Genomic DNA, 26241 nt, shown 5'->3' with positions numbered 1-26241 from the left:
GCACTTTATTGAGTCAATCAAACGTTGTTTTAAAAATGATCCACCTTTGTTCTAGAGAAACTGGGACCCAACACGGTCCGTGTTTCGATTAAAACATCTTCCTCAGGGGTTCAAAGTTTTCCATTGGAAAGAATGAAGTGGAGAACATCAACGTGCAATAGAATCTGGTTCATTGCTTGTAGACAATCTTTCACTACAGTGACTACCTTTACGCGATAACCCATTTCTCCGACCTAGCTCATTTCGTACTCTCATGCATTCTTTAGTTTTGTCCAAACCCGACTACTATAATGCACCGGCTTCAGTAAGTTCAGAACACTGCAGGCAGATTACTGTACCACTGTTCTAAGTTCGATCACGTTACTTTTAAAATCAGAACATATTATTCTGGTGTCTTATTGTATTCTTTTCAAATACAACATTCTCACTCATCATATACTATCTAGTGGTCTTCCTTCTTTCCTATGCAGTTTTCTGGTCCTGTATTCACCACAAAGAACATTACGTTCATCTCAGCAACATTTTGACAATTATTTCTCGATTTTTATAGGAATTCCTCTTTCTCCATTATGGCTCCCACCCTTTGAAATTTCTTACCCTATTACCTCCACATTGAAAAATCTTTTGTGACTTTTAAGGCACAATTGAAGTCATACTATTTTTCTTTGGCTTTCCGCTCTTGACCTTTCTCCTTACTTTACTCATACTATGGATCACCCTTTCTTCTTGACTTCTTAGCTTAAATCGTTAATGGTTTGGGCAGAATTTCATTGTGACTTCCCTTCCCTTTTGTTGCACTCCTTCCCTTCCCCAACTTTTTTGTTTTTATTGTAACCTTCCCTTTCTTTATCCCCTTTGTACCCAATTTTGTTTGTATATTGGTTGTGTTTTTGTTTTTGTTTATTGCCTCCCTTGTTATGAATTTTTAATTTTTGTTTTTAATATATTATTATTATAAACCGCTTAGACTAACTGTGGTTGTATTTGCGATATATCAAATAAATTGAAACTTGAAACTCACAGGCTCCAGATTCTATTGCATGTTGTTCTCCACTTCGTTCTTTCCAAAGGAAAACTTTGGACCCCTGAAGAGGATGTTTTAATTGAAACATGGGACCGTGTTGGGTTCCAGTTTCTCTAGAGCAGGGGTGTCAAAATCCCTCTTCAAGGGCCGCAATCCAGTTGGGTTTTCAGGATTTCCCCAATGAATATGCATGAGATCTATTAGCATACAATGAAAGCAGTGCATGCAAATAGATCTCATGCATATTCATTGGGGAAATCCTGAAAACCCAACTGGACTGCAGCCCTCGAGGAGGGACTTTGACACCCCTGCTCTAGAACAAAGGTGGATCATTTTTAAAACAGCATTTGATTGACTCAATAAAGCGCCTGCATCAAGTACCTCTGTTCTACAGTCTTCTTTTCGGGTTTTGTTTGTTTAACATTCACTGCAGACTTGTTGGAATTCTCTTTTCTTGTTGACTTCTTAAGAGAGGATCCTTATGCCTATTTTTACCTTTATTAAAATTCAGAGCCAGCAACATAGGAGGCCAGTCTCTGTGACTCCTGTAATAAGTCAAGCTAGTCAAACAGCTTGCAGACCTGCAGTGCGCAGCGTCCAAGTTACAGACTATTTTGCTGAAATATTAGTACTTTGATTGCTATCACCGTTCCACTTCTGCCCCCGCATCAAAACAGAAAGCACAAGAGAAAAAAAAAATTTTTTTACAGATGCGCTGAGACTTCTGTCTCGCAAGGGCCTTGGTGGCAGCAGACACTACAGTGTGGGAATTGTTCCTCTGGAAGCAGCGCTCTTTCCTCGTGTAGGAACAGGCCCCCCACAGGGCAGACTGGGAAGAACTGAGGCTATGTTTGAAATGTGACTTTGTTAATGGTGATCATCTGCATTCCTTGACCTGGCAAAGTTTGCAGATTCAGGAGATTAAAAATACATTCCAGCATTTGACTGGTATTATAAATAATTACACGGAGATGAAAACATGCCTTTTCTTGCCAAAAGAATCTGGAGAGGCAGAAGATGGCAGCCCCGGAGGCGCAGAAGGGGCCGTTGATGCTGGCAGCACTCAATGGGCTCTCAGTTGCTGGAGTTCCAGTGCCCGAGGACAGCCAAGATGAAACCTCTAAGGTGTCAATGGATGAAAGGGTAAGAACAGCACTTAATGAATTACTTCCCCCCCTCCCCCCATCCTCTCAACAGCAGATCTTTAGTTCTGTGCATCCTTTGTTTCTTTCTAAGTATGCTTGAAAAATAGATGTATTTTTTTTTTCTTGTTTGCTTGCATGCATGCTTTGGGATGTATCAGTGCCACACCAGCATTTTATCACATGGACACATGAGCTGGTAGCAGACAGTCCAGGCTAATTCTAGGTTTATGACGGATGCAAGAGATGGTAATCAGCCCCATCCAAAGTGAAACGTAATGCCAGCACTTCTGCTGCTTACCATTTTATTAGCCTGCGAGATTGAAAAATCTGTTCTTTTGGATGTAGATTGCGTTGTTTGTTGAAGCAGAAGTGCTCGGCAAAGTTTAAACTGAAGCTTCGCTCCAGCGACGCTGGGGGAAAGCTTGACTCGCTTGTGGCACTGTAGCTTTCCTTCCCACATTGCCCCGATGGTGTTCAAGAGACAGAGCTAGCGTGGAATAGAAAACAGAGCACTCGGAGAGACAATTATGAAAGGGATTTTCTGTAGGTAAATGGGGTTTTGGTTGCAGAAAAGGCTCCTTTTAAAATAGCCCTTTCCCCTCTGCAGAGAAAAAGGGGTGAAGCCTGGGATGGGCTGAGGGGCACGTAGGAATTTTCATATTGAAATCCCCGCACAAGATCACTTAATTTTGTGCTTTGGATGAAACTGCTGGTCAGCTGTGAGAAAGGAAGCACTTCTGTGGTCTCGAAAGCTGATTTCATACTAAGGGGCCCTTTTACTGGGCTTAGCACATGCTAATGTGGGACTTTTCCATGCACTAAGCCCAGATTTACCATGGTTGAAGATTAAGGATTTTTTTCTATTTGATTTTGCAGGTCCCGAGCTAATTTTTATTTATTTATTTATTCAATTTTCTATACCATTCTCCCAGGGGAGCTCAGAACGGTTTACATGCATTTATTCAGGTACTCAAGCAGTTTTCCCTGTCTGTCCTGGCGGGTTCACAATTTATCTAATGTACCATGAGACAATGGGGGGGGGGGTTAAGTGACTTGCCCAGGGTCACAGGGAGCAGCATGGGTTTAAACCCACAACTTTAGTGGGCGATTAACATGCTCTAAAGGCAAACTACTGCAAAATGCTTTATTCTGTTTTATGGTAAGCTTTTTTTCCCCCACGTTAAGCACAGATAAGCATGTAACACTATTTAGTAAAAGGGCCCCTAAGATTGTAATTAAGGCAGAGATTTTTCTCTCATAATGCTTTAAATTCTCTGCCAGTATAGAAAAGTGATTTGATAGGGTTGCAAGATTTCTTCTTTGAAAAAAGAGGATGCCTGGCCCCGCCCCGTTCTACCCCCCCGAGTCCTGCCCCCTTCTGCCTCAGTCCTCACTCCATTCCTCCTCCAGCTCCGCCCCCACACAAACCTTCCCGAACTCAAAGGACGCATTTGTAAGCCTTTGCGTATGCACGGACGTTGACACAATGATGTTGCATGCATGCGTGTGTGCTTATGACATCATCACGGTCACAGCTGTGCATGCACAAAGGCTTCCAGACGTGGCCTCCAATGCTCAGGACTTCCAAAACCCGGAAAAACTGCTGGGTTTTGGAAATCTCTCCAGGCACCCAGATAGTCCTCTAAAAGAGGACATGTCTGGGTTTTCAGGAAGTTTGGTAACCCTATGGTTTGGAGAAGGCAGTATAAACAAGAAATTGTATGCATTGCTGAAGTAATGACACCTCCTAGGGTTTGAGTTACACCACTGTACATTATATTTCACTTTTCTGTTTTGTTGTCTTTCATTTGGGGTCCACTGCGGCTTACAATAAGGCTCAAAACATTTAGTTTCACTTTATTTATCGTGTCGTTTGCTGCAACATTTATTTTATGTAAGCTTCATTATCCCAGGACAAGCAGGCAGCATATTCTTAACGCATGGGTGACGTCACCGACGGAGTCCCGGTACGGACATTTTTCCTGTCTCCAAACGGACGCTTTCCAACTGGCTTGCTGCCTGCATTCAGTTCTGTTATGCTCGGGCCGGTCTCTCACTGGAAGGTGCTGTCACGGCCCACAGGGTCAGGGCTATGGCTGCTTCTGTGGCTTTCCTCCGTTCCACGCCCATCGAGGAAATCTGCAAGACTGCCACTTGGTCCTCAGTTCACACATTCACTACTCACTACTGTCTGGATACCTTCTCCAGATGGGATGGGCACTTCGGCCAATCTGTGTTACACAATTTATTTTCCTAATGGACAACCATCCCCCCTCCCTCTCTGTTAGCTTGGAGGTCACCCATGCGCTAAGAATATGCTGCCTGCTTGTCCTGGGATAAAGCACAGTTACTTACCGTAACAGGTGTTATCCAGGGACAGCAGGCAGATATTCTTACGTCCCACCCTCCTCCCCGGGTTGGCTTCTTAGCCGGCTTATCTTAACTGGGGACCACGCACTCCTCCGTTGGGCGGGAAAGCACTCGCGCATGCGCGGTGCGTCCAACTAGAACTTTCTAGTGAAAAATGTCCGTACCGGGGCTCCGTCGGTGACGTCACCCATGCGTTAAGAATATCTGCCTGCTGTCCCTGGATAACACCTGTTACGGTAAGTAACTGTGCTTTTTTGTTTTGGGGGCAATGTCATTAAGAGTGCATGTTCTTTTGAAATAGCCTGCCCCCTTTGCAAAAAGCGCACACTTAATATCAGCAAACGAAAACCATAAAGGGACTGATTCTATAAATGCTGCCTAACCATGCCTAACTTGTAGGCGCCGGTCCAAGTGGTTTATGGTTTAATTTTATTTAATATACTGCCCTTCCTCAGACAATAATAGAGCAATTGCCAATCACTAGACGTCCTTTATAGAATCATGCCTAGTGGCACCTAGGCAAACCTAGGCGTCGCTATGAGTCATTGAGATAGGCGCTGGCATATTAGGCCAGGTTTAACCTGACCTAATTTACTGGCGCCTAACTTGCATGCCTAGAGACATCTAAGTTTATCGTGCCTATTCTCCACCCCCTAACCATGCCTACTTTTCAGGTAGGTGTTATTAGGCATCAGAGATCACCTCGACTTAGGCATTGGATGTATATCCGCGTGTAACCTTAATTATTTTTTTTTTTTAAATTTTAATCGTTTTTTAATGGTGTGGTCAATTACCAAACCACTTAAGCAATCAAAAACAATTTTGTTTCATGTGGATTTTAATTAGGCGTCCGTAGTTAGAGGGCCTAACCTAAGGGCTGTATATAGAATCGGGCCCAAAATCTGTGTTTTCATTCATTTATTTTAGTATTTATACACCGCTTATAGGCTAAGTGGTTTACATTCAGGTACTCAAGCATTTTTCTCTATCTGTCCTGGTGGGCTCATACTCTGCCTAATGTACCTGGAGCAAATGGGGTCACAGGGTCACAAGGAGCAGTGTAGGATTTGAACCCACAACCTCAGGGGGCTGAGGCTGTAGCTCTAACCACTGTGCCACACGTTTGTTAATGATGTGCAATGGCAGGGCTTATGTCATTGGCGTTTCCCTTATGAATGGAAATGGCAGGTCATCCCTAGATTATAACATCATATCATAGGTGTAGCCACAAAAAATACCCTGGCATATCCTGAAAATCTGAGTTGGTGGAGTACACCAAACATCAAAAGTTATTAAGGAGGAACACAAGGGTGCACAGACATGGCAATTTCACAGTCTTTTAGAAAGTAGACTAAGGAACTCACTTAATTCTACCTAGAGTTAGTTTCTATCAGATAGCATAAGTTCAATGATTCATTGTGCTCTTACCAGGCCCTTTTTGTTTTCAGTGCTTCCAGTGAAGATAATTCAGGTTAATGTATTTAGATGAAAATCCTTGAGGTCACTGGGAGGTGATAGTGTGCGTTTTGTTTTTATCTTACTGTGCCTAGCTCAAATGTGGATTTGAGCTGCTGTGACATTACAAGGCACTCATGCTTCTCTGGGTTGATCATTCCAGTGCAGGCTCTTGAGGCAGAGGCTGGAGGAGGGCATGGTGTTCACGGAGTATGAGCAGATTCCAAAGAAGAAGGGGGATGGCGTGTTCACCACAGCTGCTCTGCCAGAGAACAGCGAGCGCAACCGCATCAGGGAGGTCATCCCATATGAGGAGAACAGGGTGGAGCTGGTCCCAACCAAAGAAAATAACACAGGTTACATCAATGCGTCCCACATTAAGGTAAGAGCATGGATCCTCCAACTTTGCAGACCGCAGAAACCCGAGTAAATGCACGGCCTCTGTCCATTGCCACTGGTAGGCCCCATGGTACTTCTGAGAAACATAAAAGAGGGAACCAAAAGCACAGTGAACAGAGCACAACAAAAAAAAAAGCATGATGGGAAAAAACAATTTATCAACAGACCCAACAGGGCTGTGTTTTGGAGTTAAGCCTATGTCAGGATATATGTTCCTACACAATTCAATTATATATTTCAGTCAAGTAAAAGTAGTTCATTCTAGCATATACACTGGTAACAATGATAAATCCAGAAACATTCTGTTTAACAATATCAGCTCAATGAGAGAAGGCACTTTGCACTGTGGGTGACTGAGCTCCTTTTACTTGACTGGACATGCATAATTTATTTCTTTATTTATATACCACTTATAGCCTAAGTGGTTTACATTCAGGCGCTCAAGCATTTTCCCCTGTCTGTCTCAGTGGGCTCACACTCTATCTAATGTACCTGGGGCAATGGGGGATTAAGTGACTTGCCCAGAGTCAAAAGGAGCAGTGTGGGAGTTGAACCCGCAATCACAGGGTGCTGAGGCGGTGGCTCTAACCACTGCACCACACACTCCCTACTCAAAACGGGTTACAAGTTTTATTTCTGGTGTTGTTTGCTGCAACATTTGTTTTGTGTAAGCTTCATTTTTGTTTTGGGGGTAATGTCATTAAGAGTGCATATAACAGGGTATACATAATAAAGTATAATAGGGTTTACATAGAGCTTGACAGTACATTTTAGATCATGTCATGATAGCACTCAAACAGCATGGCAATACTTAATAGGATATGATAGGAGAAGACCTCATACAGCATGGGGTGGTGATGTTATGAATTTGGTAAGACACTGCGGTAACTAATAAAGCTTGCCAGTACATTATAGGACCTGACAGTACATAACAGAATATGGCAATGCATTATGATAGATGACAGTACATAGTATGGCAGACAATACAAACAGGAGCATGGCAGGACAATACATACCTATGAATGATGCTAGGTGTGATATAGCAAAAGTTAAACTGAAACCACCAAGAAACCAGACTCTGCATATACAATGCAACACCAGAGAAACAGTGACACATGTCCCCCTAATACTCTGCAAAATATAAAGACAGTAGATGTAAATTTGAAAAAACTGATACATAACAATCACCACTTTACAAATTAACAAATAGAAATAAAACAAATAATGATAAATAAGAAAATACCATTTTATTGGACTAATCTCCTTTGTACATGATTCATTTCAGCTTCACCCCCTCTCTATTTTTCTGTCTCCTCCCCCTCCCCTATGCTTTGTCATTTCTCTCTTCTCCTTTCCTTCCTTCCTTTCCACTCCACACCAAGGTCTGGCATCTCTATCTCCTTCCCGTCCCTCCCCCATTCCCTGTTATCTCTCTCACTCCATGCTCTAGCACCTCCTCTCCTTCCTTTCCCTCTGGTCTGGCATTTTTCTCCTTAGTTTCCCTTCCCTCCCTCCATGCCCTGGCATCTCTCTCCTCTTCTTCCAACTCCCCCTCCCCCACCCCCTCCATTATCTGGCATATCCTCTTCTTCCTTTCCCTCCCTCCTTCCTTTCCCCTGGTCTGGCATCTGTCTCCTTTCCTCCCCCCATGCCCTGGCAACTTTTCCTCCCCCTCCATGGTCTGGTATCCCCTTTCCTTTCCCTCCCTCCCATGGACTTGACACGCAGCTCCTGATTGGTGAGGCCCAGCTTTAGTACAGGAAGAGGTGGTCGGAGCATACCGTGAGTGATTTCCTTCATTCGCCGGCGCTCCGGCTGCCCTCTCCTGTCTCCCCTGCTAAAAACCGTATTTGCAGTTTTTCAACATTCGTGGGGGTTCCTGGAACGGACCCCCCGTGAATATTGGGGGAGTACTGTATACGTGTGGAGTTTTTATTGTTTGTCTTGTGTATATTGTGACAAAAATTCACCTCATTCTAAAGCTAAGGTGTGTGAGGGCATGATCTCAGTCTTTTAGATATACTCACATTTTGTCAAAGAGCTTCTTTCCGGAACTTGTACAAAGTACTAGAGGTACACTTTAGTTTTATTTCATCAGACCAGTGGTGGCCAAACAATTGGGATTATTTCTGTAAATTCATACCTCATTTTCCTGCTCCCTGAATTTAAATGTGTAACTTTGCTTTGCTGTTGGGAGGGAGAGCGGGAAGGGTGCTGCCTTATTTATTTATAAAATAGGTACATTTTGACTGCCTTAAACTATGCAGCCAGTTATGAAATTACCCTCACAGTGGCTATAGCATCACCAATGGCGTCAAACTGATTGCGCAAACAAGGCTTCGTGTAATTTTGTCTTTTAAACACGGCTGCTGCGCAGGAATGTGGAGCAATTATAAGGGAGCTGTTTAAGAATTAAACTCAATTCTGAGCAATGTTTTTAATTGATAACGGAGTGAACCTAGCACCTCGCCACCTTCACTCGTTAAACACTGTGTCTAGGATACAGTGGGCCTCATTTTCTGCTAAATATTTAAGTCTGGTGATAGATCAGTGGATCAGGTGGTGAACATCTGTAACGTTCTCACTTAACGGGGCGCCAGAATTACACTTGCTACCTTTCTGCGTAGGTTTTTGCTGGGTGGCAGCTGTTCTTTTCGTGTTACCCAGGGTTTTTAGATTGAAAGATGTTAGGGCCTGCATTTTTTTTTCCAGGCACACTGCAGATCGTTTCATCTCCTTTCCAACATAAACGGTGCACATTCGGTGGTACAGTTAGAGTGAGCTATGACAGACCCCAGAGTTTATCTTGTCAAGAAATGTATATATATAACAGTGGCTGCCTGGCCGGGAAACCTCTAGCACATGCCACACTCACAAAACATCCCTGGCGCTTCGCATTGGTTTTTGGCTCTTGTATTCCCATTCTCCACAGGAAAGCTTGAGCGGATTCTTGCCTGCTTTGTGAATTGTTGCAGAATGCAGACTTTCTCTCTATGTAAGGAGCGATTTATTTATTTTATTTTTTTTTTCCTGGTTGGGCTGCCTTTCCTATGTGCCCTTGCAGAGATTAATTGATGGTGTGACGGCTGTGATCACCCAGGAGATTCCAAGCTAACTCCCTGCATCACAAGAACTGCCTTGGATAGCGAGTAACATGGTTTGCGAGTGTTTAGCAAGACAAGCAAAACATTTTATTAAATTTTAACTCGATAAACGAGGGTTGTCTTGCAGTACGAGCACGAATATGCGCTTCACGTCGTCAGAACCCACAGTTGAAGGGCGCACATCTCGCGCTGAGCGCGGCTGAACGTAATAAAAATGTCACACCCGGATGAAAAGTTCTAGTATTTTTAGCGAAGCACATAAAATTTAAGAGCACACAGTCACCCATTGAGGATTAACGTCAAACAACTACCCACCACATTCAGATAAGTACATTGAGATAATCTGACAGTAGTTGTGGTTTAACAAGGGTGGGCAGGGGACAGGTGAAGGCGATGATGGTCCCCTCGTTAACCTCAATGTAGTGACATCACTATATTTTAGGTTACATGGTCTGAGCACTTCACTATAATATTTAATGTAATTATGGAATGTTAATATTATTAATATTAAAGTAAAAGCTGTGAAAATATTACTATATACACCCAGTTTACCCACAGTTCAAGCACGCACTACATACGCGCATCTTATGCCGCGCGCAACTGAACCTAATAGAAGCGTCACCCATCGCTCAAGCGCTTACAATATACAGTATTTTGGATTAAAGTTTTCGGGCTGTTGAACGCATCGTCTGACTTTCCATTATTTCCTATGGGGAAGTTCGCTTTGATATACAAGTGCTTTCGATTACAAGCATGCTTCTGGAACAAATTATGCTCGCAAACCAAGGTTTTACTGTATTTAATTCACAGACATCGTGGTTTTATATTGCTGAATCCTATCTATCCCACTGAAGTTTTGAAAATGTATTTTATGAAATAATTCTTTGTACATCGGGCTCTATGTTTGCACTCTTTATTGGGATTTAATAACCACCACTTCATGAAGAGATTCACCCAAAGTGGTTTACGATACATTGAATAGGAGTCAGGTGCTCTTAAGCCATTTCCCCTCTCTGTCCTGGCATGCTCACAATCTAACTCAGTGGTCTCAAAGTCACAGCCCGCCAGGTGCTATTTTGAGGCACCCCGGTATGTTACCATCATTCTGGAACGTTGCCTGCCTCACTGCTGTAACTTCACGCAAGCGCTTTCCTGCATCTGTACGCGATTGTGAGTGGAGTGGAGAGGACAATCGCGTACAGATGCAAGAAAGCGCTTGCATGAGGATACAGCAGAGATGCGGACAAGTTTCCAGAATGTAAGGTAACCATTGGAGGCAGTGCAGCTTGTGCACGTAATCTAGTGAAATTTGGCACCTCTCCTGGCGGTTGTGTCCGGTGCTGGAGGAGGTGAGAGCTGAAGGCGGTTGTGGATGCGACCACCGGACATTTAAAGCACAAGTCGGATATTGATTCTCCCCTCTACAAAAAAGCCTAGAGGACTAAACCAAAATCTTGTCTCTTGCAGTTGATTCTTTAGATTAGAATCTAAATCACAATTTTGCACGAGGTAAAACTCGTTATAGTTTATAAATCTTTCCTTAATTGCTTCTGATAATTTCAGCTACACACAGCTGAAAGCAGTGCAACATGCAGAAAGTGAAAAACTATCTAAATTTCACTTTCTGCATGTTGCACTGCTTTCAGCTGTGTACTGTATAGCTGAAATAATCATAAGCAATTAAAGAAAGATTTATAAACTATAACGAGTTTTACCTCATGCAAAGTTGTAATTTCTTTAATAAGGCATTAACTATTTTTTCTGCGGCCTTCCAAGTACCTACAAAACCAAAATGTGGCCCTGTGGTTTGACTTTGAGACTGCTGATCTAACTATGGTACCTGGAGCAAAGTATGCACGCCGGGACTTTTCGGTCTAGCTGACTTTTTCTGTTTGACCATTGGCTTGCTACTTCAGCTTAGCTGATACCGGCATTTATCAATAAATTAATTATACCACATGATCCTCCCAGAGTATTAAGATCAACAAACCAACATTTATTTTTCGTAACCTCTCGGAAAATTATTGCTACTCGCCCTACAGCATCTTTTTCAGTGACCGCCCCTACAGTTTGGAACTCTGCCATTACACATAAGATCTGAAACCAACTTAGAAAAATTCAAAGGGGAATTGAAAGATGCTTCTGATCATTAATTTCTTTTACCCCCTTTCCTCTTCCGATTCTCTCCTCCAATGAGTTAATTGCAGCATAATATGCGTTATCCCTCCCCCTTCGTTCTTTCCATTATTGTAGTTCCTCCTTGTTCCCCACTGTAAACCAGTTTGTCTGTTTGTTTTTTTAGTCAGTTGTGTATGTCTTTTTCGTATTTCCCTTTTTTAATATTGTATTCTCGCCTGGAATTTTGATAGGCATGTAATCAAATTTTAAATATCTTTATTCATTTTTAACACTTTCATTAAGTGAATACAAGAAAAAAATTCATTTTACACTTTTTACATCACTTAAAATCCTTAAAATATATAATTAGATCAACACATTTTCCCATTAAGTTTCAAGTTTCTTAGGATTTTTTTATATACCGCCTATCAAGGTTATCTAAGTGGTTTTTTAAAATCAGGTACTCAAGTATTTTCCCTCTCTGTCCCGGTGGGCTCACAATCTATCTAACGTACCTGGGGCTATGGAGGATTAAGTGACCTGCCCAGGGTCACAAGGAGCAGTGCGGGGTTTGAACCCACAACCCCAGGGTGCTGAGGCTGTAGATCCAACCACTGCGCCACAACCTTCAAAAAGTACAAATGTCATATTTTTCATCTTTATAAAGAAATAGTAAGCACCTATATAAATATTTAATTATTCAAAACCCAAACCAATCCAACCCACCCCATCAATCAATTAAAAAAAATGTAATCAAATTTTTAAAAAACTATGAAACTAGGAGGACCTGGGGGTTGTGCTAGTTATGTGCGCATTGGGCCATGTCCTAAACCCGATCAACGGTGCCCTGAATATTCAGCTACTGCCCAGAATTATAGCCTGCCATGTATCTGTTTACCTTTTTAAGGAAAAATTGTCTTTATTGAAAGTTTCCAGGAAAATATAACACATGGTCAGTGGTTGTTAACGAGGGAAGTAGGGGCCCGGGGTGGTAGTGTCCGGCATCACCGCACCGTGTGTCACCCTGCACTCTTCCCCATTGCACACATTTTTCCTATCTGTCCTGGGGGGCTCACAATCTATCTAATGTACCTGGGGCAGTGGAGGATTAGGTGACTTGCCCAGGGTCACAGGGAGCAGTGCGGGTTTGGCGAGGCTATAGCTTTAACCAGTGTACCACACTCTCCTCCAGTTTATGCTAATTGGTGTTTTCTCTTTGAACTGTTAATGAAGAAATTTCATGTTATTTTACTTGCTGTCATCTGTCACTTTTTTTGTTGTTGTTGTTCTTTCACTGTTACATCAGTGAAAGAAAATACAACGTTAACAAACATTTTAAGAACATAAGCAATGCCTCCGCTGGGTCAGACCTGAGGTCCATCGTGCCCAGCAGTCCGCTCACGCGGCGGCCCAGCAGGTTCAGGACCTGTGCAGTAATCCTCTATCTATACCCCTCTATCCCCTTTTCCAGTATGATATCTCATTATGTATTTTTACAGTATCATTCTCAAGAGTGGGAGGAGATTGTGATTGTTGAATGTAATTTTGTTTTATCTATTTGTTTCCAGTATTCAAAACATAGACCTCACCAAATCTCACAATCCCCACAAGTCCCCAAGTGTAAAAACCTGGAAGTGTGTGTGTGAGGGGGGGAAGTAGACTTGGGACCCTAGATTGATAACATGGAATGTTTCTACTCTCTTGGTTTTGGCCAGGTACTAGTGACCTGGATTGGCCACCGTGAGAACGGGCTACTGGGCTTGATGTTCTTACCTGTGCCTTGGAGATTTTAAGTGCTTGGCATCACCTCTGTTGAAGTCCAGTAGAATGTCCTGTTTCAGGATAGTACACATTTAACAAATATCTGTAGTGAATTTAGGGTGGCATTCCTTGCACTACTCCTCACCGCCCCTCCCCCCCCCAGCTGAATATTTATGGCTCTTCACAAGACGTGTCAAAAGATTGATATTTGGACTAGTCGTCAACAGGTAGAAATTATTTCTGGAGCACAATAATGTGCCATTTTGATATCTTCTATTCCTGGGGTCCCTGACTCCTCACTGCTAAGCCTTGCTGATTCATGCTGACAGATTGTTAAGATTAGCAGGAAATGAAAGGGGACTGTTACACTAGGTAGTGTTCTTTATCAAATATGGATCCTGCCCTTTTGCCCAGTAGGTCATGTTTGTGCTTCCATGTAGGAGCCATGGATTTCTGGCTGGGGTTCCTGCTCTGTGTGATGGCTGGGAGGAGGGAAGGGGACAGCACTAGGGTTTAAATAGCTGTGAGGTCCTGGTTGACTCTTCGTGCCTAGTGCTGAGTCAGAGAATAGGAATCCCATTAAATATCATGCCTGTGCTCAATGTGTAGAGTGAGGAAGAGGCTGGAAGCAGAGGCACAGCAACTGTCTTAAGCATGGAGCATTGACAAGAAAATTATCATAGAGGCAATGGATATATTTAAGAAAGGGCCCCTTGAAGTATGTTTTAATACTGGGAGAGTTCTTGTTTTTCTGAGATCTTGACAGATGGTTAGAGGCACTTTTAATACACTGTGCTAAGAAATGGGCTTAGCGCATCCTTATGCAGGACTTTCTCAAGCGCTAAGCCCATTTTTGGCACAGCCATCAAAAAAGACTTTTTTTTCCCATTTGTTGACTATATGGCCACGTGCTAATGTAAGCATTAGCACGCAAAAGCCATAAAACACAATCTCTTGCAAGAATAATAGTAGTTGCAATGATGGACACTATACATAATCATATATGAAGTGCCTAATTTTTTTGACTAGAAGTTCTCAGTTTTCTGTAACATTGAAGGAAATAAAGCTCTCGGTAATGGAAGTCTTCTTTTGTCCTCTAAGGGGAGTTAGGCTTCTCACAGTGTATAATGTGCAAAATATATATAGATGTGAAGGACACACAAAAAACTTCAGTGTTAATATAAGAACATAAGAATAGCCATACTGGGTCAGACCATAGGTCCATCAAGCCCAGTAGCCCATTCTCACGGTGGCCAATCCAGGTCACTAGTACCTGGCCAAAATCCTGAGAGTAGAAACATTCCATGCTATCAATCTAGGGCAAGCAGTGGCTTGTCCCATGTCTTTCTCAATAGACTATAGACTTTTCTTCCAGAAAATTGTCCAAACCCTTCTTAAAACCAGCTACGCTATCTACTCTTTTTGATGGCATGAAAAATCAATCCACTTGTACCTGTTCTACTCCACTCAGGATTTTATAGACTTAAGTCATATCTCCCCTCAGCCATCTCCTTTCCAAGCTGAAGAGCCCTGACCTTTTTAGTCTTTCCTCATACGAGAGGAGTTCCATCCCCTTTATCATCTTGGTTGCTCTTCTTTGAACCTTTTCTAGTGCCGCTATATCTTTCTTGAGATAAAGAGACCAGAACTGAAAGCAATACTTCAGGTGAGGTCGCAACATGGAGCAATACAGAGGCATTATAACATTCTTAATCTTGCTAACCATCCCTTTTATAATAATTCCTAGCATCTTGTTTGCTTTTTTTGACCACTGCTGCACATTGGGTGGAAGGTTTAATTGTATTGTCTACAATGACACCCAGATCCTTTTCTTGGGTGCTAACCCCCAAAGTGGACCCTAGGATCCGGAAACAGTGATTTGGGGTTATTCTTCCCAATGTGCATCACTTTGCATTTGTCCACGTTAAATTTCATCTGCCACTTGGATGCCCAGTCTTCCAATATCCTAAGGTCTGCCTGCAATTTTTCACAATCCGCATGCGTTTTAACAACTTTGAACAGTTTAATCACCTCACTTGTGATTCCAGTTTCCAGATCATTTATAAATAAGTTAAATAGCACTGGTCCCAGTACAGATCCTTGTGGCACTCCACTGTTTACTCTCCTCCATTGAGAAAAATTACCATTTAACCCTACCCTCTGTTTTCTATCCGATAACCAATTCCTAATCCTAATCCATAACTGAACTTTGCCACCTATCCCATGACTCTTTAATTTTCTCAGGAGCCTCTCATGAGGAACTTTGTCAAAAGCAAAAACTGAGGTCCGGGATGTCAGGAGGATGTCGGGAGGTCCGGGATGTTAGGAGGATGTGGGGGATGTCAGATGGAAGTTGTTTAGAGCTCCGCTGATCAGAGCAGGGGGAATCCCCAACAGGATGAGCTACCAGGAATCCTCAAAACTGGCTCAGCTGATGGGGATTCATTCTGTCGCGATCAGCTGATGGAAAGCCTATGGGTTTTGGGGTTTGTTTTTTTTTTTTGCTTTTTGGGTGGTGGGAGGGAGTCATGACTACTGGGGGAGTAAGGGGGGGTGTCATGCCTTAAATCCTCCAGTAGTCTTCTTGTCAGTTTGGGCACCTTTGTGGAACTTAGACGCAACTCAAACAGGTGTAACTGCTGGCGTCTTAAGTTCCCTCTAGGAAAGCTTTGATTATGGCTGGGGTATGTCCAGGTTGAAGCCCACCCGATTCCCACCCATTACACACCTTCTAACGTGCCCCTTTGCTCTCTGGATGCACAGCAGCTTAGAAGTGCTACTGCAAGTCCAGAAAGTTGGTTTTGATTATATCGGCACTTGGACGTCCCTGCTATTAGGATGTCCAAGTGCAGACTTGGGATGATTTTTGGACGTTTTAAAGTTTTGATTATGAGCCCCATATTGTTTTAGCGCATCCTGCATTAGGCCATTTTTGCTGGGTTAGGAGCACGTTAGTACCTAATGCAGCATAGTACAAGGTCCCTTAGTAAATGAGGGATTATTATTAGACCAAAGAGAGATGAGATGGCTGCGTTGAAAGTATTTTTATATAGGTAAGAGGAACTGACTTTTGAATTTGAGTTCACACATCATTGTCAGTACTGGGTCTATTGTGTGCCATATCATCCCGGTTATGAGGTAGATATCCATAATTCCGGAACTTACTTATAACCTCATTGTATTAGGAATTTGCATTTTTCTTCCATAGACTGTATTCTTCTAAATCTTCAAGTCTTTTATGAGAATCTGTATCTGTAGGCATTTTCCACTTATTTTATAACTTTGTACAAGTGCATGTGTATGTTATAAAATAATAGCAGTTACATAGAAACATGATGATATAAAGAGATCCCATGTGTTTGTCTCATGCTTTCTTGAATTCAGATAGTCTTTGTCTCACCACTTCCACCTAAAGGCTGTTCCGTGTATCCACTGCCCTTTCTATAAAAAAGCTATTTCCTTCCGCTGAATGACACAGGGACAGAACTTGCCACCATCCCAGTCCCTTCTGATAACTGCGGGAAACCATCCCCATGTCATTTCTTAAGGAGCGAGGGAAGAATCAAAGTATGAATGGGCACAGCCACTGACCCTCAAGCCTTGCATTGAAGAATGCTGGTGCAGAAGGACTGAGGTTGAGATAGACACTAAAGAATGACATGAGATGGTTTCCTGTGGTTATCCTCAGAAACAGTGACAGGATTCTATTACCGTGTCATTCTCTGAGCCTACAGCCTTTTAATGTCATCCTTTATCATCTCATTCTAGAGTTTTCTTTCAATTGAAATAGACTCTCTGTACATTAATACCATGGAAATATTTAAATGTCTCTATAATATCCCCTTTCTCCTGCCTTTCTTTCAGAGTATTCATATTGAGGTCTATAAGTCTATCCACTAACTAGCTTTGTAGCTGCCCTCTGGACCAACTCCAACCTGTTTATATCTTTCTTAAGGCGCAGTCTCCAGAATTGCACCTAAAAGGGGCACTATCGCCTCTTTTTTCTTGCTGACCATTCCTCTCCCTATGCACATTACACTTCTCCCTCCCAATTCGCGGTTTCGACACTCGCGATTTCACACATTCGTGATTTTTTTGGGGGGAGGGGGGAAACCCCCCATTGTATAGCACGTTCCCGCCTCTATCCAGCCTTCCCCCCAGCATCCTGGTCTTACCTGGTGGTCTAGTGGACTTTAAGGGCAGGAGCGATCTTCCTACACTCCTGCTCCGTGTAGATCACTAATAGGAAATGGCTGGCTTGAGCTCCCGTCGTAGTCTCGAGAGACTACAGGAACTCACAGCAGCCATTTCCTATTGGCGATTTGCACAGGGCAGGAGCGTAGTAAGATCGCTCCTGCCCCGAAAACCTGCTAGACCACCAGGTAAGGCCAGGATGCCAGGAGGGAGGTGGGGGTGGGTCAGAGCCAGATGAGAAGATATTCACAATTTTTCCCTATTCGCGGTCCGGCTCTGCCCCTATTCCCCGCGAATGCCGAGGGAGAAGTGTAGTATGCTTTCTGTGTAATTTCCACCTAAAGTTTTGAAGGCACCTAAACCTCAGTCAGTCCCAGAGGGGAATTAAGCGGGAAAGGACTTGAGCTCCTCCAAGTATCAAAATGCAATTACTTAAGGAAGTATCAAATGAATTCTATCCATACAACATTACTTCCTATCTAATTTTGTGACAAGCTTAGCCGTGCCTCAGAGACTGAGTCATCCAGCAAAATAATAGTTGTTATTTATTGCTTGTCATCGGTCAGAGTCTCATTCATAGGCATCAGGCATATGCTTGCTGCATCTAATGTTTTTTATTCTTTTTTAATTCTTTTTGATTTTTATAAATTCTTTTTAAATTTTTTGTTTGTGTTTTAAAGAGTAACTTTAAGAAATAAATAAGTATCAAACACTTTAATAAGATAGTGCCTGTATTTAAGAAGCACTTATCTGGATGGAATGTCAGCACTGTTAAATCCCAACGGGGCCACCGTTTCACCCAGTGTGGCTTCGTCAGGGGAAAGGTTGACAGTGCCTAAAACACAAAATTGCATCGATTACACAATAAGTTCAAATGCTTTTGCATCTTTAAAATATTTTTAAATCTTAAAGATATTCTATGAATTGCATAGATTTTTAAACGCAAAATTAACACAGCAACTTACGGAACAGAATTGTCCTGACTTCTCTGTTTATTTCGCTCTCTGAAAATGGCGGTGACCCGAAGGAACGCCAAGATTTTAAATCAGTAGAGAACCTACCAGGATTTACGTTCATTACGTTCCAGACGTAAAAAACGTAAGGAACAATCAACTTTGGCGAGAACCATGTGATCAAAAAAAATACAAAAAAGCTTGTCACAAATTAGATAGGAAGTAATGTTGTATGGATAGAATTCATTTGATACTTCCTTAAGTAATTGCATTTTGGTTTTACCAATTATTGCCATACTATGTCTTCAAGCAATTGGAACACCACCTTTGGGTTCAATAGTGAATAAGCAGAATCCATTTTTAATGTACCTTCTCAATATGATATTAATCCTACTGGTAGTGAAAATTTAACCACAGATTGGAACCTTTTTTCAATCAAAACAAAAAAATTATGAAGATTGAGCTTAACAGTGGCATCCTTGTAGAATATTGTAAAAATGAAAGAATTCCTAGAGGTTTAAGAATCAACAAAGAACCCCAGAACTTCAAAGAAGATAAAGAGTTGTTGACCAAATGGAATATGATTTTAAATAAATGTTCCTTCGATTTAATGTTGTTAATCATAGATAAAAGCAGATAACAAGTCGAGGAACTCAAACAAGATCTAGAGAAAACTTTAACAACTTTAAAGTCAATACAATCTCCAGAATTATTCCAAAGTCAGTTAATTACAACCAATGATAACCTACAGAAGTTCAAAGAAAACACCAAAAAATTTAAATTGAAAAAATTCTACAGAGATGAGAAAGATTATCAGAACAATAAGGTGTACCACTGGATGCAGACCAATGATAATCAGAATGCTGTGGCTTTAACCAACAATGCTGATTCTAGTACTTCTTCAGGCAGCCTTAGCTCTTCAGGAAGCTCTTCCTCAGGAAAACCTTTTTTAGGAGCCAGAGGTGGATTTCAAGCAAGAAAAAACAGAAGAGGCCGGACTACCAACAGAAGCAGACCGTGGACAAGATCTCAACAAAAGAATCAATAACAACAGTTAATCTTTCACAATATGATCTCAATGCAGGGGACATAACTACTTAATCATGGACTATCATTCGTTCCAAGCAATGAATTTCAGTTCAACATCGATTTTGAAAGATTTATTAGAGTGTTGGAAATAAAACTCTTCTTCGCCACCAAAAAAGATTTTGCAGACAGAACTACACTCGCACCCAAATCCACATGGAAACCATCTGGTCCTATGGATGTCAATATTAAAGTCTAAAGATTTAGTATATAAAGACTGCAAAAAAATCTTTACTCAATCTAAAAAATCTAAATTCAAATCCAATTTAACACATCAAGAACACACTGCTCTAACTAACCTTCAACACAATAAAAATATCATCATAAAATCAGCCGACAAAGGCGGAGGAATTGTGATCCAAGATACTTCCACCTATATTAAAAAAGCTACAGAGCATTTACAAGATCCAGCAGCTTATATGCTGATAAAATTGGATCCGACCAAAAAATTACAAAGCAAAATACGAAAAATGACAGATTCAGCCTTAAAAACAGGATTCATTACCAACAGAGACTACCGTTTTTTGAATGTGAATCATCCAGTTATTTCCAACATATATTTTCTACCAAAAATACATAAAGACCCAGTTGATCCACCGTTTAGACCCATCACTTCCACCAAAGGGTCGGTTCTCGAACCACTATCCAGATTTGTGGATCAATTCATCAAAAATGAAGTTTTCAAATGCAAATCATACGTTAGAGATTCTAAACATTTTCTCAACAAATTGAATTCCGTGGATGCGAATGAAGGACCTTTTACAACGGTCACACTCGACGTAACTTCATTATATACGTCCATTCCACAACATGACGCTCTAGAAGTCATCAGAAGCAATCTTGAAAGTCAACCAAAACCACAATCTGTACCCACAGAATTCATTATGGCGCTTGCAACATTAGCTATGTGTGAGAACTACTTCATGTTCGATGGTAAACTTTACCAACAAATACAAGGGGCCACTTTTGCCCCCTCGGTTGCCAACCTTTTCATGATTGCATTTGAAACTTCATGGGTAGAATTTTCTCCATTTGAACATCTCATATTTTCGTGGTGGCGATACATTGACGATGTTTTCATGCTTTGGAAAGGATCTGAAATTCAATAACGGGCCTTTGTATCCTGGCTAAACACATGTAATACACATATACAATTCACCTATGCATTCTCTAATGTACGCATTCATTATTTGGATATAGAAATCACCCTTCAACAACAACATTTTCATACACGCACCTTCGAGAAACCTTCAGCTAAAAACACTTTCCTTGAATATGGCAGTTGTCACCCCAGACACTTAAAGAACAGTTTGCCATTCTCGCAGATGCTTAGATTAAGAAGGAATTGCTCTCTTCAAACTGAATTTAAAACTCAGGCGAAAAATTTGAGCAAAAAACTTGAAATGAGAGGGTATCCAGCTAACATTATAAAGAATGCCTACAGACGAGCAAAATACAACAATAGAGACCTGCTATTAGATGAATCAAAACATCGACAGGACATCTCCAGCGATCCGGTCTCAACATGTGTTTTAAAACATTCCATTTCCAGCGCTCAGCTGAAGAAATCTATCAGAAAACACTGGTCCATCATTCAATCTCTTCCGGAATTTGAAAATCAAAAATTACGTTTTGCGTTTTCAAGAGGTAAAAACTTAAAGGAATTTCTGAGCCCAAACAAGTTTCAAGACACTGGCATCACCCCGACTTGCATAGGGCACTTTAAATGTGGCCATTGCATTTTTTGTGATTTCTCCATTCAAACTAAATGTTTTGTTAATCCCATTAATTCAGTAACGCACAAATTCAATCACTTCAGCACATGCACAACAGACCATGTGGTCTACGTCATAATGTGCCCTTGCCACATGCTATATGTTGGCATGACTACCAGACCTTTTAAAACTCGTCTGGCTGAACATAAATCAAACAACATTGTCTAGAGGCAGGTCATACTTTTGACCATTTACAAGGACTTGTCATAGATGTCATCAAGAAGAACAGTAGAGGAGGCGATAGAAATTTATCCTTAAAGCGACGAGAAACATTTTGGATTTTCATGTTACAATCCCTTCAACCCAAAGGGTTAAATGATAAGATCGATTGGTCCAGTTATTATTAACCCTGTTTCAATATGTTGCTTTTCTGCCATTTGTTTGTTTAGTTCAATTCAATTCATTTTGTTTTGGTTTATTTTGATTCATTTTGTTCTGTTCTTTTGAATGATACAATTTATTAGCCAGTTTGGCTGAAGATAAAAATTTTTTTTTGTATTTCTTTTGATCACATGGTTCTCGCCAAAGTTGATTGTTCCTTACGTTTTTTACGTCTGGAACGTAAATCCTGGTAGGTTCTCTACTGATTTAAAATCTTGGCGTTCCTTCGGGTCGCCGCCATTTTCAGAGAGCGAAATAAACAGAGAAGTCAGGACAATTCTGTTCCGTAAGTTGCTGTGTTAATTTTGCGTTTAAAAATCTATGCAATTCATAGAATATCTTTAAGATTTAAAAATATTTTAAAGACGCAAAAGCATTTGAACTTATTGTGTAATCGATGCAATTTTGTGTTTTAGGCACTGTCAACCTTTCCCCTGACGAAGCCACACTGGGTGAAACGGTGGCCCCGTTGGGATTTAACAGTGCTGACATTCCATCCAGATAAGTGCTTCTTAAATACAGGCACTATCTTATTAAAGTGTTTGATACTTATTTATTTCTTAAAGTTACTCTTTAAAACACAAACAAAAAATTTAAAAAGAATTTATAAAAATCAAAAAGAATTAAAAAAGAATAAAAAACATTAGATGCAGCAAGCATATGCCTGATGCCTATGAATGAGACTCTGACCGATGACAAGCAATAAATAACAACTATTATTTTGCTGGATGACTCGGTTTCTGAGGCACGGCTAAGCTTGTCACAAAATTAGATAGGAAGTAATGTTGTATGGATAGAACTCCTCCAACTATCCCCAAATCCTCTTTTATTTTATTTTTTTCTTAAGAAACGGGAAAACTATCGTGAACATGTGACCTTCAGGCTTAGAAGCAGCTACTTGCCAAGTACAGCTAGGCTCTTATTTTTTGTCTCTAAATTACGTGTTAGAGGCATCAATAATCATGTAAGTGCTAGGCATTCTTCTGTAACATACACGCCAGAGTCACTTAGCATGTAACTGCAAGGGGTGTGCATGTGAACAAGAGCATAGAAGGGCCATGGAATTGTCATCAAGCGGTGCACACAATTTATAGATTACTATCAGTTGCATGCATTGAATAGTGCAGTTTGGTGTGCCCATCTTAACACCAGCCGTAGACCTGTCACTCGTAAGTGGACATGAAGAAATTCTGGCATGACAATGCAGCTGTGCACTAGTGTTTTGTAATGGTACTGGTATACCCTGAAGCCATTATGGAAAGAAGGAGTCCTGTGAGGAACATTACCTCTTCCCTCCTGCTCTGCCATTTAACAATGTGGATGACATGCCAGTGTGGGGCAGACTTGTATGGTCTGTGCCCTGAAAATGGCTAGGACAAATCAAGGGGAGTCAGCACAAGTAGAGATAAATGAGATGTATCAACAGAGACTTTTATTGATAGCTGAAAAAGGGCAACTGACTCTACATGGACAGTGTTTTGGCACTGAAGTGTCTTCCTCAGGAGTCAAAATGCTGTTGTTAAGTGGTGTTTTGATAGTTGATGATACACATAGGTAGAGGATTATACCCCTTCCACCACAATATAAAACCAAAATTCCAAGTGTCTGACGCCATGGCTCACGTAGTGTCAGACACTTGGAATATTGGTTTTATATTGCAATGGTAGGGGTATATCCCCTACCTATGTGTATTATCATTTATCTATAAAAGTCCCTGTTGATACATAACTATCTATCTATAGTTGTGTTGTCTCCATTTGGTATTCCGTAGAAGTTCTTTCTCCTGTTCCTTGATTTCCCTTCAAAGACAAATCAAGATCAAGAATGCCTAGGTAATGTCGCATCATACCTTATACTATGAAATCTTGTTAGGCAGAATGAATGAAGGCAGACTGAATAAAGGTCTTTATCTACTGTCATCTACTAAGGAGACGGCAGAATTAGACCCGACTTCTCTCTTGTCTCTCGCTTCCACCCATTCCCTTTGTGTCCTAGGAAGTTCTTCTTTACCCAACGTGTGGTGGACACCTGGAATGCGCTTCCAGAGGATGTAATAGGGCAGAGTACGGTACTGGGGTTCAAGAAAGGATTGGACAATTTCCTGCTGGAAAAGGGGATAGAGGGGTATAGATAGAGGATTACTGCACAGGTCCTGGACCTGTTGGGCCGCCGCGTGAGCGGACTGCTGGGCACGATGGGCCTCAGTCTGACCCAGCGAAGGCATTGCTTATGTATTCTGCCTCCCTTCAGCTTATCTTCTTGTAAACCACCTTGAACCGAAAGACTTTCGCGGTATATAAATAAAGATTTATGTTACTGTGTCCATTTCATACCTTCTATAATTCCTCCTCTTTGAAGATGTGAATAAACATGTGGATAAAGGTGAGCCAGTTGATATCATGTATCTAGTGAGCCAGTTGACATACAAGAAAGTTCCATGCGAGATTCCTGAGAAAATTAAAACGTAATGGGATAGGAAGTGAGAAAAAGATCTAGGTGGCATTGTTGACAATATACCGAAATCTTCCACCCAGTGTGTAGCAGCAGCCAAAAAATAAAACAGGTTGCTAAGAATTATTAGGAAAGGGTTGGTAAAGAAGACTAAGAATATTATCATACCTCTGTATTAAAGAATGACACGGTAGTTGTTACCCGTGCCTAGCCGCGGGTAACCAGCCGAAACAGGGAGAGAAAAATTTGTGGTCGCTGCAGGGACAGGGACAAGGCCATTCACTGCCCCATGGAGTGGTGAATGGTCTTGTCTCCACAGTGAAACCAGCACGGATTGCGCAGTCCAGCATCCCCATCCATTTGCCGCATCCCACGTCCTGCCATCTCCTTCCCTCCACCTCACCTTAGGTGCCTGCCGAATCTGACTTTTTAATTATTCTCCCAGCCAGCACGCTTTCAATAAGCTGCGCATGCGCGGCTACTTGAATTGTTGAATCTCCTCCTCTGACGCAACCGGAAACAGGAAGTTGGATCAGAGAAGATTCAACAGCTCGAGCTCAAGCAGCTGTGCGTGTGGCTTATCAAAAGCGTGCAGCTGGGAGAAGAATTAAAGTTGGAGGGAGGGAGATGGCAGGATGTAGCGATTGGGCAGAAGGGGGCTTCTGGACCGCGTGATCTGTGATCACGCATGTTCCCTCACACTAGAAAGGAGGGAGTGGACAGTGGTCGCGGGGATGGGGCGAGGACAGTGGTCACGGTGACAGGGATGTTGGTCGCAGGGCGGTGACGGGGATAAATTTATTCCCCGTGTCATTCTCTACTCTGTATTACTCCATGGTGCGAATCAGTATTGTGTTCAATTCTGGTGGAATTAGAAAAAGTAAAAAGAGCAACCAAGATAATTAAGGATATGGAACTCCTTTCATGTGAGAAAAAGCTAAGGAGGTTAGGACTCTTCATTTTGGAAAAGAGATGGCTGAGAGGGAAATAATAGAGGAATATTAAATCCTAAGTGGTGTAGAATGGATAAAGTGGATCAATTTTTTAATCTCTCAAAAATTACAAAGACTAGGGTACACTCAACGAAGTTACATGGAAATACATTTAAAACAAATAGAAGGAAATATGTTTTCACTCAAAGAATAGTTAAGCTTCAGAATTCATTGCCAGAGGATGTGGCAAAAGGGGTTAGCAAAGCTGGGTTTAAAAATGGTTGGACAAGTCCTGAAAGAAAAGTCCACAGTCTGTTATTGAGACAGACATGAGGGAAGCCACTGCTTACCCTGGCTTCGGTTGCATAGAATATTGCTACTATTTGGGTTTCTGTCAGGTACTTGTGACCTGGATTGGCCAAGGTTGGAAACAGGGTACTGGGCTAGATGGGCCATTGGCTATTCTTATGTCCTCTGCAAGATTTTAGAAAAATTAATAAGATAGAAATGAATGAAGCCTACAAAGAGTTTGCAATTAGTTTTGGAAAAGCTGCTCGAGATCTGGGTTTGGACTGGGCAATGAAATATTTCTGTGTTCCCTTTTCATGTAAAATAGCTTGCAAATATAGTCAGTGTATTTTCAGTTCTCTACAGGCAAATGGAATAAATGCCTAACCATCCTCATCTCTAATACACCCTCTTACCATTCCTTTAGGAAAGCAATTAAAACCTATCTTTTCAATATATTTCTTTGACTCCTTCCCGCCTTGTTGTACCTCTGAAATACTTGTTGTATCCATGTTATTCTTTCGGATATACCTAACCCTCCCGACTTACCAATGTAATCTGAAAATATTTTCTGTGACATCTCTGTCTATGTACAGTCTCTTCCTCTGTAAACCGCTCTGAACTGCTTGTGGTATTTGTGGTAGTACAAAAATAAAGTTATTATTATTATTATTATTATTACACTGAATTTGCCCAAATGAACAATTAGAAACTATGGGGTTAGTTTTATAAGTGACTCGAGCATGTAGAATAGCATGTTAAATGCTTAGATAGGCTCTAATAAAATTATCCTGGCATGTAAAGG

General features: G+C 41.5%; 1 protein-coding gene across 3 annotated transcripts in view; it reads left to right on the top strand.

Moving 5' to 3' along the window:
• PTPN14 (protein tyrosine phosphatase non-receptor type 14) overlaps positions 1–26241 on the top strand; it is a 293466-nt gene that overhangs the window by 239796 nt on the left and 27429 nt on the right. For 2 of the 3 annotated variants that reach the window (XM_033935552.1, XM_033935553.1), the window contains exons 14-15: positions 2024–2167; positions 6158–6376. In XM_033935552.1, coding sequence (XP_033791443.1) covers positions 2024–2167; positions 6158–6376 — 363 coding nt within the window. Of the gene's footprint in view, positions 1–2023; positions 2168–6157; positions 6377–22181; positions 23313–26241 lie in introns of those variants that run through there. The other variant, XM_033935554.1, reaches the window with a different exon arrangement.

This window comes from Geotrypetes seraphini, chromosome 3 (genome assembly GCF_902459505.1).
Source record: "Geotrypetes seraphini chromosome 3, aGeoSer1.1, whole genome shotgun sequence".
NCBI classification, from domain to species: Eukaryota; Metazoa; Chordata; class Amphibia; order Gymnophiona; family Dermophiidae; genus Geotrypetes; species Geotrypetes seraphini.
This window is presented reverse-complemented; position numbering and strand designations above follow the sequence as displayed.